Source organism: Maniola hyperantus, chromosome 13, assembly GCF_902806685.2.
Source record: "Maniola hyperantus chromosome 13, iAphHyp1.2, whole genome shotgun sequence".
NCBI classification, from domain to species: domain Eukaryota; kingdom Metazoa; phylum Arthropoda; class Insecta; order Lepidoptera; family Nymphalidae; genus Maniola; species Maniola hyperantus.
In genome coordinates this window covers 5,502,616-5,518,862 of record NC_048548.1, presented here as the reverse complement: position 1 = coordinate 5,518,862, position 16,247 = coordinate 5,502,616, and the positions used below count along the sequence as shown (strand labels likewise).

At 38.6% G+C, this 16,247-nt stretch overlaps 2 protein-coding genes across 3 annotated transcripts in view; one reads left to right on the top strand and one right to left on the bottom strand.

Annotated features, from left to right (window-relative positions):
- Nucleotides 1-16,247, bottom strand: part of LOC117987946 (lysophospholipid acyltransferase 7-like) — a 300,396-nt gene that overhangs the window by 162,818 nt on the left and 121,331 nt on the right. The window lies entirely within an intron of this gene.
- Nucleotides 1,849-16,247, top strand: part of LOC117987501 (uncharacterized) — a 90,690-nt gene continuing 76,291 nt past the window's right edge. For both annotated transcript variants that reach the window (XR_011237475.1, XM_034974527.2), the window contains exon 1: nucleotides 1,849-2,241. Coding sequence is in view for 1 of the 2 variants with exons in the window: in XM_034974527.2 (XP_034830418.1) it covers nucleotides 2,068-2,241 (174 nt within the window). In the remaining variant the exon portion in view is untranslated. The remainder of the gene's footprint in view (nucleotides 2,242-16,247) is intronic.

Genomic DNA, 16,247 nt, shown 5'->3' with positions numbered 1-16,247 from the left:
ATATAATATGACGGAATGATTTCCAAACATTACGGTTACGGTATTCAATTGGATTAACAAATATTATTATCTCTCTCAGTATTAATAATCAATCATCAATCAATATCAATCATCAATACTTATAATAAAACTGTAACAGGTCAAATTCTGTACATTGAAGATATTTTGAAATTTTTTTTTCGAGGGCACTCTATAATCGATACTGAACCCAAAACTGTAATTTTTTTCATTTTTGTCTGTCTGTCTGTCTGTCTGTCTGTCTGTCTGTCTGTCTGTATCACGGCCGCGCATCACGCTGAAACTACTGAATGGATTCCAATGAAACTTGGTACGATTTGAGGTCATACTATGAGTAAGAATATAGGATACTTTTTATCCCGAAATTCAGCATGGTTCCCGTAGGAGAGGGGATGAAAGTTAAAATGTATACTGAGTTGTAATTCATTAACGCGTAGTCCGATTTCATTCATTCTTTTTTTGTTAGAACAATTTTATTTTTATTAATAAAATTACGGAACAATTTTTAAAATATCCCCTATATTTTAAAAATTGTTCCTATATTTCAAGGTCATCGGCTTTTAACCGACTGTCAAAAAGGAGGTGGTTCTTTTTTCTACATCGATTTTTTCGAGATTTCTGAACCGATTTGCAAAATTTTTTTTTAATCAACAAAAAAAGTTTTCGTGGTGGTCACATAAAAATTCTGGATTCAACTCCTTAATCCAGATGCTGCAGGGTTACTGCCCGCCTGAGTTATCAAGATTCAGGAAGTGTTCATAGTGAATTCATATTGTAGGTACCAAGCAACGACTTTATTCTCAGACTTCAAGTCTCAACTCTTAAACCCTGATGATGTAGGGTACAGCTGCACTCCTAAACTATAATGTTTCAGGAACTGCGGATGATGCAAAATTATTTTAGGTACCAAGCATAGGCTACATCATTGAACTTCGGATCCTAACTCCTCAATCCTGATGCTGCAAAATACTGAAGTCCTAAATCGTGGGGATTTTAGAATTTCTGATAGTGAATTGAAATTTAAAAAAAAAAACATTTGAATCGACTGTTAGGCGGAACGAAGTTCGCTGGGTCAGCTAGTATTATATATTATAATAAGCTTATAAGCTATTTTAGGAAGTATGGTAGGTACGGCTTTGTTCGTTGACCTACTTTAAATTTTCACATTTGCATGAGTATAGTAATACAAGTTATGAATAATTAGAATTGAGTATTAATAAACAATAGTGAGAATAATGTATGGGACATACTTTTAATAATATAAATATTATGTAGTTGTAGGTAGATATGTGTCGATGTAATGTTTTAATCAAGTATAGAGATTTTCCATTCGGGAAAGCTGTGGAGCTTTCCGCCGTCAATGAAAGGCATTGAACGAGGGCGGGCGGCGCGCATGCGTCTTTGATTGCGACTTCGGTTGGGTTGCTAGCTCATATAATAGGGGGATTTAGCAGAATTCGGTCACGAAATCTTTTATTATTGTCTTGATCTTGACTTCACGACTTTATTACTCTGTTATGTACCGTCAAAATAAGTTTTTAGTAAAAACTATAATTCGAATTGGCAAATTTGCTGTATGTGTCATTTTTTCAGTATTAAATTTCGGTTGTGAAATGTGTTTTCTTGATTAATTTTTTTGGAAAAGATTTATTTTATGAAAATGTTATCGATTAACGTTACAAATGTCTTGAAATTAAGTTCAAGCACCTGTTGCGAACGAGGCGCGAGCGCGAGCTTACCGAAAGTCTAGCTTCTTTGTTGTCGTGAATCAAAACAAAGGAGTTCTCATGCGAGAATATAGGCGCTTGCAACCCAAATAATATCAAACCGGTTGAAGTTGAACTGTCAGTGGGTTGTGCATCAGTCAGTGTGTAGGTGCGGACGGGAGCGTCGTGTTGTGCCGCGGACTGAGGAAGGCCGCCGGGCGCCAGGCGCCGAGCGTCGCGACTCGCGGCCCTAGTGACCGAGTGTGATTCAGTAGTGTGTCGCCCGCGGCTACGGTCGGCCTCCACCGGTCGCGCTCATGCACGCGTGTCCAGTGCCGGCACGATGCGGTGGCGGGCGCGAGCGGCGCCTTCCCGCGCCAAGGAGCGCGCCAACCTCAGCTTCTTCATATTCGTCATGTTCTTCGCGGTGTTCGGCGTAATAGTTCTCACTGAGTTGCTGCTGCTGGAGAGACCCACGCCTGGCTCCACGAGATCTCGGTACAGCGACGAACTACAGGTAGATATAAATTATTAGGGCTCCTTTGCTTTATTTTGGTTTGTTTTTTTTGTAACTTTTTAGTAGGTCACAAATAAAACCCGATTTCCATCCAGAGAAAATAGTTTTTTTTATGCACCAACAAGCTTATGCACCAACTCAATATATTATGTATATACTAGCTGATGCCCGCGACTTCGCCCGCGTGGATGTAGTTATTAAAATCCTGTGGGAATTCTTTGATTTTCCGGGATAAAAAGTAGCATAGGTATGTCACTCTCCAGGTCTTTAACTATACCCATGCAAAAAACGGGTACATACCACGATTAATTTGATGTTTTTATTTGTCGATATTTCAAACCAATTGCACGGGTCGTCACTCAATTTCACTTTAGGACCTAACTTAGAATCTTTTCACTGAGAAATTAAGGTATCTATGCAGCCATGTTTCAAAAATATTATCTCGGCATAGCAAGACGAGCTACAGGTAGGTTTGTATTAGCAACTTCGAAGTATAATAAGTATTTATATCATGGTTTTTTGCGAACTAAGTATTCGCAATAGAGTATTTTGCTAGTTAGGCATTTCGCAAATTGAATGAGTTCTGCTGAATGAATGTTGCTACGAGACGCTCTACGATGTTATATACGAAGATAATAAATAAAAAAACTGCCCCCCAATTGTGTAAGAATAACCATTTCATGGCTATCGCAATCGTCAAGAAATTCTGCCATTTGATTGGTTGATTCGCTGTTTACATTTTTTCAGAGCCAATCAAAGGGCAGAATTCTTGACGATTGCGATAGCCATGAAATGGTTATTCTTACACAATTGGGGGGCTGATCAATTGCGAGGCGGACTTGCACACGAAGGGTTCCGTACTATCGTACAAGAAATATTTTTTTTTAAATTTTCATGGCGGCTGTTTTTCATTTTTTATTATTTGTTGTTATAGCGGCAATAGAAAATACACATTCTGTGAAAATTTTAACTCTTTACATATTACGGTTCACGAGATACAGCCCGCTGGCAGACAGACGGACGGACGGAAGGATAGACGGACGGACAGCGTAGGCTCAGTAATAGGGACCCGTTAGCATCCTTCAGGTACGGGACCCTAAAATGAAGTAATAAATATAATGATAGTAAGTACCTAGCTTGTAGTCATGAATCATCATCCAAAAATAGTTGTTGAGCAGGTGGTCCGAATGGGCGGGTGTTATGGTGTTAGGTATAACGGTGCCGCTTGATGCTTGCGACAAGCACCAAACGTGTGGACGGACGGTCGTTTGCATATGCTTGCCTACTGCCGTTCGATCCGATTGGCAGGCAAGTGATCTGTGGTGTTTGCCGATGCTTGCTGATACCTATGTTGTTTGTCACTAAGCGTCTGGCGGCACCATTAGGATTTAGTGTCGTGAATCGTGATTATCATAATATTATTTTATACGAGCAATAGTTATCATTTATTATCACAGAGGATCTTGATTCCTTCCCTTAAATCACATATTATGGTAGGATTTTGTTTTTTGGATAATACAGATCCTTTTGCATACAACTCAACTATGAGAACGGTATTTGGCCTCAGGTTTTTCCAGTTATTATCAGATCACATAATATTATCGTAGGCTATAAGAAGAATATCTTTGTTTGTGACTGAATTTCAGCATCTTTTTAAAGCGTTTTTTCTTTAGAATACAAAGTAGTTTCCAAGTCTAAACAAAGACAGAAAATGTAAATTAGATACTCGCCGGTAAAGATAATTATTGTTTGAATATTATCCCTATTTCCTTATCTTCAGAGATTCCACAAAAGAGTTTATATAAATTATTCTCTATAATCTATAATATAAAAATGAATCACTAAATGTGTGAACACATCGCAAATCTCGAGAACAGCTGAACCGATTTCGCTAATTCTTTTTTTATAATATTCCTTGAAGCACGAGGATGGTTCTTACGGAGAGAAAAATTTAAAAAGTTTGAATCGACTGTTAGGCGGAACGATGTTCGCCAGGGCAGCTAGTATTATATAGAATCTATAAATCATTTGTTCAGGAACACATTTTAATTTTTTTTTGTGATGTAATCACAAATTCACGGCTTTCAGATTTATTCCTTTACTTGTGCTGTAAGACCTAGGTACCTACCTCCCAAATTTCATGATGCTAGGTCAACGGAAAGTACCCTATAGATTTTTTGACAGACACGACAGACAGACAACAAAGTGATCCTATAATATAAGGGGTTTCTTTTTTCCTTCTGAGGTACGGAACCTTAAATACCTCATAGGTATTTACCTAAGTACCTAATCACTCATAGTAATTAGGTACTTAGGTAAATACCTATGAGTTCAATAATTTGATTTCGTAAGCGTTACCGTGTGATCTCGGTTTCGATTCAATATACCAATGGGCAAGGAACTGTCGAGGGTCATTGTCCCGTGTGTGTGGAGTCAGTCGAGTTCATTCATGGCTGTCTGTTGTATCCGTCTCGCTTTATAGGCTCCCGTAATATTTACCATGATTTTGAATCTAAATCGAATCAGTGAAATATAATTTGTATATTCAAAACTAGCTTCACCCAAGACTTCGTCCGCGTGATATCTACCTACCTATGATCTATCTTAAATATAATATAAAAGCAAAAGCTGACTGACTGATCAATCAACGCACAGCTCAAACAACTGAACGGATCGGGCGTAAAATTGGCAAGTAGATATAGCTATTATGACGAAGACATCGGCTAAGAAAGGATTTTTGGAAATGCAGCCCCTAAGGGGGTAAAATAGGGGTTTAAAATTTGTGTAGTCCACGCGGATGAAGTCGCGGGCATACGCTAGTTTACCTATAGGTATACTTAGTAATCGGAGATAATGTATGTACCTACCTTCCTAGCTATTTATCAGTTTTATCGGAGATAGAGGGTCCCTAGATCCAAACTTACAAACTTTATCTCTTTATAATAATAACTAGCTGATCCCCGCGGCTTCGCCCGCGTAGATTTAGGTTTTTAAAGATCCCGTATAGCCTATGTCACTCAGGAATAATGTAGCTTTCTACTGGTGAAAGAATTTTTAAAATCGGTTCAGTAGTTCTAAAGATTACCCCCTACAAACAAACTTAACGACATTACCTCTTTATACAATACAACGGGCCGTGCAGCAGAAATCGTAATATTTTAATTTCGCCATAACTTCAAAACCAAACGTCCAATTTTAATCATTCAAAGACCAAATATTATCTCCATAAACTGTTCTTAGTGATGAAATTGAAAATTTATTTTGATAAGGATTAATAGCATGAGTAAAATAAACGCGTTTAAATGTAGTCCAAAAAAAATTCAAGATTTTTAAATAAAAAAATGGTTGCTGTGCCTCACTCGACATAGATGGGTATAGTGTGTCGCGGACTTTTTTGTAGATATTTATAAGATCTACAATTAATTAGAACATTTTATGGTTCTATCTTTTATAGTTTAGGCAGCGTACGCAAATAAGTAACTTTTCTGGTTGATTTTTTACACCTTGTGTCCGAAAAACCCAAATATCTTACGGAACCCTATTTTTTTCCAAAATAAAATATAGCCTATGTTACTCGTGGATAATGTAGCTTTCGAATGGTGAAAGAATTTTTAAAATCGGTCCAGTAGTTTTTGAGCCTATTCAGTACAAACAAACAAACAAACAAACAAACAAACAAAGTTTTCCTCTTTATAATATTAGTGTAGAAATAATACAACGGGCCGTGCAGCAGAAATCGTAATATTTTAATTTCGCCATAACTTCAAAACCAAACGTCCAATTTTAATCATTCAAAGACCAAATATTATCTCCATAAACTGTTCTTAGTGATGAAATCATTTATTTTGATAAGGATTAATAGCATGAGTAAAATAAACGCGTTTAAATGTAGTCCAAAAAAAATTCAAGATTTTTAAATAAAAAAATGGTTGCTGTGCCTCACTCGACATAGATGGGTATAGTGTGTCGCGGACTTTTTTGTAGATATTTATAAGATCTACAATTAATTAGAACATTTTATGGTTCTATCTTTTATAGTTTAGGCAGCGTACGCAAAATAAGTAACTTTTCTGGTTGATTTTTTACACCTTGTGTCCGAAAAACCCAAATATCTTACGGAACCCTATTTTTTTCCAAAATAAAATATAGCCTATGTTACTCGTGGATAATGTAGCTTTCGAATGGTGAAAGAATTTTTAAAATCGGTCCAGTAGTTTTTGAGCCTATTCAGTACAAACAAACAAACAAACAAACAAAGTTTTCCTCTTTATAATATTAGTGTAGACAACGGGCCGTGCAGCAGAAATCGTAATATTTTAATTTCGCCATAACTTCAAAACCAAACGTCCAATTTTAATCATTCAAAGACCAAATATTATCTCCATAAACTGTTCTTAGTGATGAAATCATTTATTTTGATAAGGATTAATAGCATGAGTAAAATAAACGCGTTTAAATGTAGTCCAAAAAAAATTCAAGATTTTTAAATAAAAAAATGGTTGCTGTGCCTCACTCGACATAGATGGGTATAGTGTGTCGCGGACTTTTTTGTAGATATTTATAAGATCTACAATTAATTAGAACATTTTATGGTTCTATCTTTTATAGTTTAGGCAGCGTACGCAAAATAAGTAACTTTTCTGGTTGATTTTTTACACCTTGTGTCCGAAAAACCCAAATATCTTACGGAACCCTATTTTTTTCCAAAATAAAATATAGCCTATGTTTTTCGTGGATAATGTAGCTTTCGAATGGTGAAAGAATTTTTAAAATCGGTCCAGTAGTTTTTGAGCCTATTCAGTACAATCAAACAAACAAACAAACAAACAAACAAACAAACAAACAAACAAAGTTTTCCTCTTTATAATATTAGTGTAGATAATACCCACCTGGCGACGACCTCTAGACGCGATGCCCGCGGCTTCGTTCGCGTCGTTTTCAAAAATCCTTGATACTCTGAACTCGTGGAAACTTTGATTTTCTGGGGTAGGTACCTAAATTGTAGCTACGTGTACGTGTTTGTTTGTTGACTTGTTCTTCTCCATGCCGCAACAGAGCAATAGATTGACTTGATTTTTACATGGATATAATTGAAGACCTGGAGAGTGACACTGGCTAATTTTTATCCCGGAAAATCAAAGAGTCGCGGGCATCAGGTAGGTAGTCTATGATAATTAATTAAATTTAAAAAAAAAAATCAAAACTGGTTCGAAATAATAATATAATAATTATTATCGCACCATTTACAAGGAACGCAATTCCTTAACATTGTAATATTGGATGTATTCATTGGTAAAAAATAATATTTAGGTAGGTACACTTTAAAATCCACGAGTGTGGTCAAAGCTTTATAGAGATTATTACAACTTGATATTGGTCACACGGCTACATAAATTATTACTTATACCTACTTATTATTACAAATAACGCAAACTGAATAGCCGATAACACCATTTGGCAAACATATTGTGGTTTGCAAAGCTAAAAATACCTAACTGCCATGCCGCGTTGAAATTACTTTTCGACTCTAATAAAAATACTGCCGGATGCTTCAATAAACGTATTAACTCAGCTCGTTTAGGTCATTCAGATTTTTGATTGGTTTGTTAAACAGTTTCAGAATTCACACATATTAAACTGTTAAGACTATTGTGACTAGTATCCATGATAAATAATAAATTGTCTGACGGCATATCGCAGCGCACGCGGCTAGCAGTCTCCGTAGCACCGCGTCGCGTCGTGAAAAGAGGTCCGTCCGTTTGACTAGTTAGTGGGGCATGCTCCGACTAACACGTGAGTTCAGCCGTCTAACATTTATATTTAGTATGGATATAGATTAATTAGTAGGGATTTGAGAGCATTCGCACCGCTGCCCATTTAAAAAGGATTTCAAAAAGCTCAAAAGCTATACTGGTCTATAGAAAAGCTCCATATGAAAGTTCACTAACTTTGGTGTAACACGTAGGTGGGTCCCCTTAAGGTTCTTAAGTCGAGTCAATCAAGACGAATGAGAGGTTCTTTGCGTTGACGGCTAACACCCCTGACGGGGAAAAGGTGCTGACTAATGAGATTCGATCCATAATGAGAAAAGCTCCATACTAAAGTCGCTAACTTTGGTTGAACACGTGTGTCCGTGCCCTTTACGTTCTTAAGTCGAGTCAATCAAGACGAATGGGAGGTTCTTTGCGTTGACGGCCAACGCCCGTGACGGTGAAAAGGTGCTAACTAATGAGATTCGATTCATAATGAGAAAAGCTTTATATAAAAGTTCGCTAACTTTGGTTGCGCACGTGTGTCGATATCTTTTACGTACTTAAGTCGAGTCAATCAAGACGAATGAGCGGTTCTTTGCGTTGACGGTTAACACCCCTAACGGGGAAAAGGTGCTGACTAATGAGATTTGCTCCATAATGAGAAAAGCCTAATACAAAATTTCGCTAACTTTGGTTGAGCACGTGTGTCAGTGCCCTTTACGTTCTTAAGTCGAGTCAATCAAGATGAATGAGAGGTTCTTTGCGTTGAGGGCTAACGCCCGTGACGGTGAAAAAGTGCTGACTAATGAGATTCGATCCATAATGAGAAAAGCTCCATACAAAATTTCGCTAACTTTGGTTGAACACGTGTGTCGATGCCCTTTACGTTCTTAAGTCGAGTCATTCAAGACGAATGAGAGGTTCTTTGCGTTGACGGCTAACACCCCTGACGGTGAAAAGGAAAAGGTGCTGACTAATAAGATTCGACCCTTACTATTGACATTTTTACCCCGGGTCGATGCGATGGTGCGATACACTGAACGCGGACTCGGTATTGTATTCAAAATTAGGTAAGTACTTACTACTTAAATATGTAGGTTCAGGTTGATATTTACTTAATAAGCTCCTACAGTACGCGACAGGTCTAGATGGCAATCGGGGTGGGGACACTCGACACCCGCGCTAACCCAATGCGAGATAGCGCGGGTGCCGCACGTCCCGCGCCTCATATCCCAAATGCCATCTCGACCTGTCGCGTACTATAATCTTGTTTTATCGAGGATCACAATATTATAAACGGCGTATTAGTCGCACATGGGTCGCATTTCTGCAAAATACATAATATGTAGGTAGTTCTACTTATTTGTAGCATGCGATGCGATGCGGGCAAATGTAAGTGTGATATAGATTTATTGAATCTACCTTATCGGGTCTCCTGCAAAAAGGTACCTATCTATACCTACCTAGATTATTTCCTCATTAATTAATTAAATTATACATTGTGCCACTGATAACCTTGAATATAGCCTAACTGGCTTCTGTGACGATAATTTTAAAGAAAATTTTAGATTATGAGTTTATGAATTTGAAAAAAATGAGTTTCCTTAAATTCTTAACTATGACTTAACTCTGATATTTCACTTACTTTAACGATGAAGGAAACATCGTGAGGAAACTTTAAAGTTCTGGTCTTAAGCCTTCTCATTCGCAGAGTTTTCTCAGTAGTGGGCCGGCGATGGGTTGACCATGATGATGATGATGATCCAAGATGTAAAAGTCTCCGTTCAATCAATCAATCAGCCTGTTTGCGTCCACTGCTGGACATAGGCTGCTCCCAAAAACGCGCCACCACACCCGATTCTCCGCCTTCTTCATCCACTCACATACCCAACATAGCCCACTCCATAAAATAAACAAAATACAATAAAATAAAATAGCACGCTGAGCGACTTTGAACTTACGAAAAGTTTCCGTTGCCGTGTCCAAAATCAGTTCGCAGGATTACCTATTACGCAGGAAAATTGGAGCAGAAATAATTGGACGATAATAACTGGCATGAACCATAACGAAATTCGTGAAGGCGAAAAACGCAACAAGTTGTATTAATGAAACCTCTATGGTCGTAAATTATACAAGCTAGTAAATTGATACAGTTACACTAGGATTTACGCTTTTACATGTATTAAGTAGTTTCCTTTTATTTTGCTACGCAATACCTACGCGTGGAGCTATAAATAAGATAATTGAAATGGTATAATACAGGGTTTTTATTTATTTTTAACATGAAAGTCATACTGTACGGAAGGTGAATGACGCCACAATCCGTAAACGACATTTTTTTTCCAACTTTTAACATAAATATAGATTAAGTGATTTCTGCGGGAAAATATTGTTTAGTTAAAAAAACCGGCCAAGTGCGAGTCAGGCTCGCTCACCGAGGGTTCCGTAGTACAGTCGCATTTTTTCTACATTTTGCACGATAAATCAAAAACTATGATTCATAAAAATAAATAAAAATCTGTTTTAGAATCCACAAGTAAAGCCCTTTCATATGATACCCCACTTGATATAGTTATCTTAGTTCGAATATTGAAAATACTAATTATTAGTTTATGACCACAATTTAATTTTTTTGTGTGATGTGACCACAAATTTACAGTTTTCGGATTTTTCCCCTAAAGCCAGCTATAAGATCTACCTACCTGCCTTTCATGATTCTAGGTCAACGGGAAATACCCTGTAGGTTTCTTGACAGACAGACGGACGGACGGACAGACAGACAGACAACAAAGTGATCCTATAAGGGTTCCGTTTTTCCTTTTGCGGTACGGAACCCTAAAGATTGAAACATATTTGTCGTTTACGCCATGTGACGTCATTTATTCGCTTTCCGTACAGCGTGACGTTAGTTAAATATTTAAAAAAACGGCCAAGTGCGAGTGTTCCGTACTTTTGATATATTTATAATCATAGCACAAACCAGCGTCTTTTCCAAATTCGTAGACTTAATTTTATTACAATCGGTCGGGGTTTACTTATGTGGCCGCTTACTAAAACGGCAACACTACAGCTGTCAGTCGAACTCGAAGTTGACACATACCAAATAAACGATCCGCGAGAACGCGTGACACACATCAAAACACAAGCCTCTAACGGCTATCATCAAAAAAGCAAAACTTTAGACGCGAAGTTCATCAACCTTCGACCAGATCATCAATCCTGGACCTTACCAGCGCATCTTGGGGGCCCCCATCATCGGAGCGCGTTCCCGGATCCGGTAAGTGACTGCATTATAAACACTGACCGTCCATTAGCTTTTCTTCTAAACATAGTTTCGAACCGGATATACCGCATTATATCTGGGCATTTTTGTATAATTTCGCGTTTTATAACTGTTTTGTGCTAGTCTAATTAAAATAGATCTAATTTTAGTCAGTTTCATAATTTTTTTGTGAAGCGCGGGTGGTACCACCGCCGCGCCGGCAACTAAACTTAACATCGAGATTTTAGGCCTGTTAAGTATTAATTTGAGCTAATATCGGTGTATACAGCCTCCTCACAGCTAGTTATTTGTAATTATATATAGTTTTTAGGTGTTCCAAGCGATATTTCAACATTTTTTAGCATTAAATCTCATGAACGCAGTAGTTTATAAAAGTGTTACCTACATCGCAGTTCACAACGCGCGGCGAGATAAGGCCGTTTGCACACAGCGTTCATGCAAAAAAACGTATACAAATTAGCTGACTAATGCATTTGTGCTAATTGGGTAGGTATATCATAACGCAATATCGATTGATAATAATAATCAAGTTTTTATAGCTACGGTTTACATTACCTACCAGTTATAAACTATTGATTTAATACAAAACCAAAATAATTATTATACTTACATTTGTTACATGATTTAAATCCATAACGATGGAATTTGAACAACTGATTTTCGAACGTGATCTTGCTCTCGATAGTATCCAACGTATAGTGGACTGTTCTGAGGACCCAGCCGAATTTCGTGTTCGGGTAAAAGAGTTAAATTCTATTAAGAAAACCTTTTTCCAAGTTCAAGGAAAAATAGAAAAACTTTCTGTTAAACTAAATAAGTTTTCCAAAGAAGAACATCTCGCTACACGTAATAGGTTTGATTCCTTATATTATAAAATTCAAATTACATTAGATTCCATAAAGGAGACGCGAAAACAAAGCTTAGCCAGTGTGGCAATGCCCTGTGGTCACGAAGCGCACGCTCACTGCAATATATCACAATCTGCGCAGTCTCATATTCGTTTACCAAAAATATCATTACATACATTTGACGGGAAATTAACTGAATGGAATGCCTTCTATGATTTATTTAAGTCACTTGTGCACGATAATGAAACTTTATCAAATGTTGAACGGTTTAGGTACTTGTTATTGTCACTAAAAGATGAACCTTTTAATTTAATTAAATCCGTTCCGGTTACGGACTCTAATTATGAAAATGCCTTAGAAGCGCTACGTCATCGATACGAGAATAAAAGAATCATCGCAACAAAACACTTTGACAATATTTTTGACGTTGAGCCAGTAAATGAAAAGAATGTACAATCTAGCTTACGGCAGATACTTAACACATATTTCGAAAACATAACGGCCCTAAATTCTTTAGATTTTCCCGTAGCGGAGTGGAGTTTTATACTCTTAAATATATTATTAAGAAAAATTACGCCTGACATACGGAGGCGATTTGAATTATCCTTGCGATCGCCAAGCGACATACCATCAGTAAGCGAATTACTGGATTTTTTGGATAAAGAGTTAGCGGCGTCTGAAGTAATGGCGGCATCGGCACCATCTACGAGTACAGCGACTACCTTAGGCCGTGCCTCCACTGCAATACCAACTGCCAACACCACTCGCACAGCTGCCTTTGGGGCGACAGCGCGGCGCGCGCAATTTGCCAACCGCCCATTATCGCTGCCCTACTCCGGACCTGATCAACAATATAGCATGCCGCGTTCATTGAATACTTATTCTACGAATCATCCACGAAACATGAATGTTTATACAACTGCTATTGAATTTCCGCCTACCCTCAAGTGCATATATTGTAAAGAAAATTCCCATCCGCTAAACAAGTGTGACAATTTTCAAAAGCTTAACATTGGTGAACGTAAAAACTTTATAAACTCAAATAAAATTTGCAGCAATTGTTTATATATGGGCCACAAAGACGACATGTGTCCCTCGCGTCGCAACTGCCGCTATTGTAACCTACGTCATCACTCCTCAATATGTGACACTTTATCTAAGCAAAGCGTCACACTGACAACAGAATGTTCGGCTGCCTCGGAATCTTGCTCAGAAGGGCCAACTCTATTACATGGAGCTACAAAGTTTCCTAATAATAAAAATTGTACTGTCTTACTTACAACTGCACTTGTCAATGTTCGATCCATGAACAGCGAACCAAAACCATCACGTTTGGTACGCGCTCTGGTCGACCAAGGTTCGCAAGCTACTCTCATCACGGAAGCATGTGTTCAACGACTTGGTCTATCGCGATATCCCGCACAAAAAAGCACTACGATCACAGGAATAGGCGATACCAATGAACAACCACGTGGTTATGCGTTATGTGAGGTTACACCTCATAACAAACCAGAACCTAAACTATACATTGAGGCTCTGATCCTCCCTAAAATAACTAGCTACATTCCAAACATACCAAGTTCATTTGAACAAATCCCCCATCTAAAGGATCTTACATTAGCAGATCCAGAACTACGTTCTACGCGTCCCGTGGAGATCTTATTGGGGTCAGACTATACTGATAGCATACTACTTTATAATAATATCAAAGGTCCACTTGGTACTCCTGTGGCTATAAATAGCATTTTTGGCTATCTCCTAAATGGCAAAATTTCTCATTCAACGTCTGGTTCTGTTTCTGTTAATCTTAGCACGTGCCAGCTCGACGTTCAACTTCAAAGATTTTGGGAGCTGGAGTCGATGCCTGAAAATACTCATCGCACCAAAGATGAACTTAATTGTGAAAAGATTTTCGTCAACACTCATAAGCGGGACCTGAATGGAAAATACACAGTTTCTTTGCCGTTTAAGGAAAATGCTCCTCCACTAGGTGAATCTCGAGCCATTGCCCTCTCGCGTTTAAATAAACTGGAGGTAAAACAGCAGCGAGCGAGAGTTTACGAGCAGAGTACAATAAATGTATGCAGGAGTACTTAGACCTGGGACATATGGAACCTGTCCACCTCGCTAAAATGCAAAGTATAACTTCTTACTACATACCTCATCACTGCGTAGTGAAGACATCGGCAAGCACTACTAAATATCGGGTCGTTTACGATGCTTCATGCAAAACTACATCTGGCCGTTCTCTTAATGATAACCTTTCTTGGACAAAAAAACAAAGGTTGCGCCATTAAAGCAGCTCACAATTCCACGGTTAGAACTTTGTGGGGCTCATCTTTTATCAAAGTTGATAAAAAAGGTTATAACTACGTACAGTAATATTTTACCCTTTGATGAAGTCTTCGCTTGGTGCGATTCATCGGTCACTCTTGCATGGCTACATTCATCACCGCACAAGTGGCGTACATATGTGGCCAATCGCATAGCGGAAACTACAAGTAATGTACCTGCCTCCCAATGGCACCATGTCCAATCAGCAGATAACCCAGCAGATTCTGCATCCCGAGGTGTATTGCCTACTCAATTGAATAAGCAATTGTGGTTCCATGGTCCGCCGTGGCTTTCAGGCCCACAGTCAGAATGGCCAGTGTCCAACGTAAAATGTCACACCGATGAAGAACGCCGCAAACACATTCTTGTAACACATGTCGACTCAAATTTAGAATTCCTCGAGCGATTCTCCTCATTGCCAAAAATGTTACGCATAGTGTCACTTATCTTTCGATTTTATCATAAATGTCGCAAAAGCAAATCTTATACAACAAATCACGTCACTGTTCCTGAGATCAAGCAATCATTGAGTCGCATCATAACCCTCGTTCAGGCTGAACAATTTTCAGAAGAAGTTTCACGTCTAAAGGACGACGATAGGTGTACCAAACGGTTGCAAAAATTAAAACCTTTCTTGGACGAAGACGGACTCCTCCGAGTTGGTGGCCGAATAAGCTGTGCCAACGTTCCTTATGATGCCAAGCATCAAATCCTATTACCAAAAAGGCACCATTTGACTAATCTGCTCATCGACTATTATCATAAAACTAACTTGCATGTCGGTCCCCAAACCTTACAGTTTATACTTGCACAGAAGTATTGGATTTTAAGCGCTCGCGATGCGGTTCGTATGCGAACTCGTCGCTGCGTGCCCTGCTTTCGCGCGCGTCCAATCGCACCGCAACCACCAATGGCTCAACTGCCGACAGTTAGAGTCCGCTCGCTGCGTCCTTTTCTTCATGTGGGAGTGGATTTTGCGGGGCCGTTCAATCTAAAATCTAACCAGTTTAGAAATGCTAAAATTCTCAAAGCATATGTTTGCGTGTTCATATGCATGTCGACGAAGGCAATCCATTTAGAATTGGTTCCCGATTTATCAACTATTTCATTTCTTAACACACTTCGTCGTTTCATTTCTCGGCGAGGTTTGTGCACGAATATCTACTCAGATTGTGGCCGAAACTTTATTGGCTGTGATAACTATCTGACCGATCTTTACACGTTTTTGCGAGACGAATCCAATCAGTCCGTTTTAAATAAATATCTAGCTGAACTTTCGATAACTTGGCATTTCAATCCTCCTTACGCCTCGCATTTTGGAGGAATTTTCGAGGCGGGTGTAAAGAGCATGAAATCCCACCTCTATCGAGTCATAGGTAAGCTCACGGTAACATATGACGAATTTAACACAATTCTCTGTCAAATCGAGGCAGTCCTCAATTCCAGACCACTTTGCTTATTAAGTAATGATCCTAAAGATCCATTACCACTCACACCGGGTCACTTTTTGATTGGGGAACCATTAACCTCATTACCAGAATTCGACTTTTCAAATGATAATCCTAATCGCCTTGTTCGGTGGCAAGTTGTTCAACAGGCTATCCAACATATTTGGAAACGTTGGAGTGTAGAATACCTTCATCAGTTACAGCCCCGAGGTAAATGGTTCCACGATAAAATTAATACACCCATCCACGAGGGTTCGGTAGTCGTGCTAATCGATAACACACTACCACCACTGCAGTGGCGTCTTGCGCGTGTACATCAACTCCACCCGGGCGCTGACGG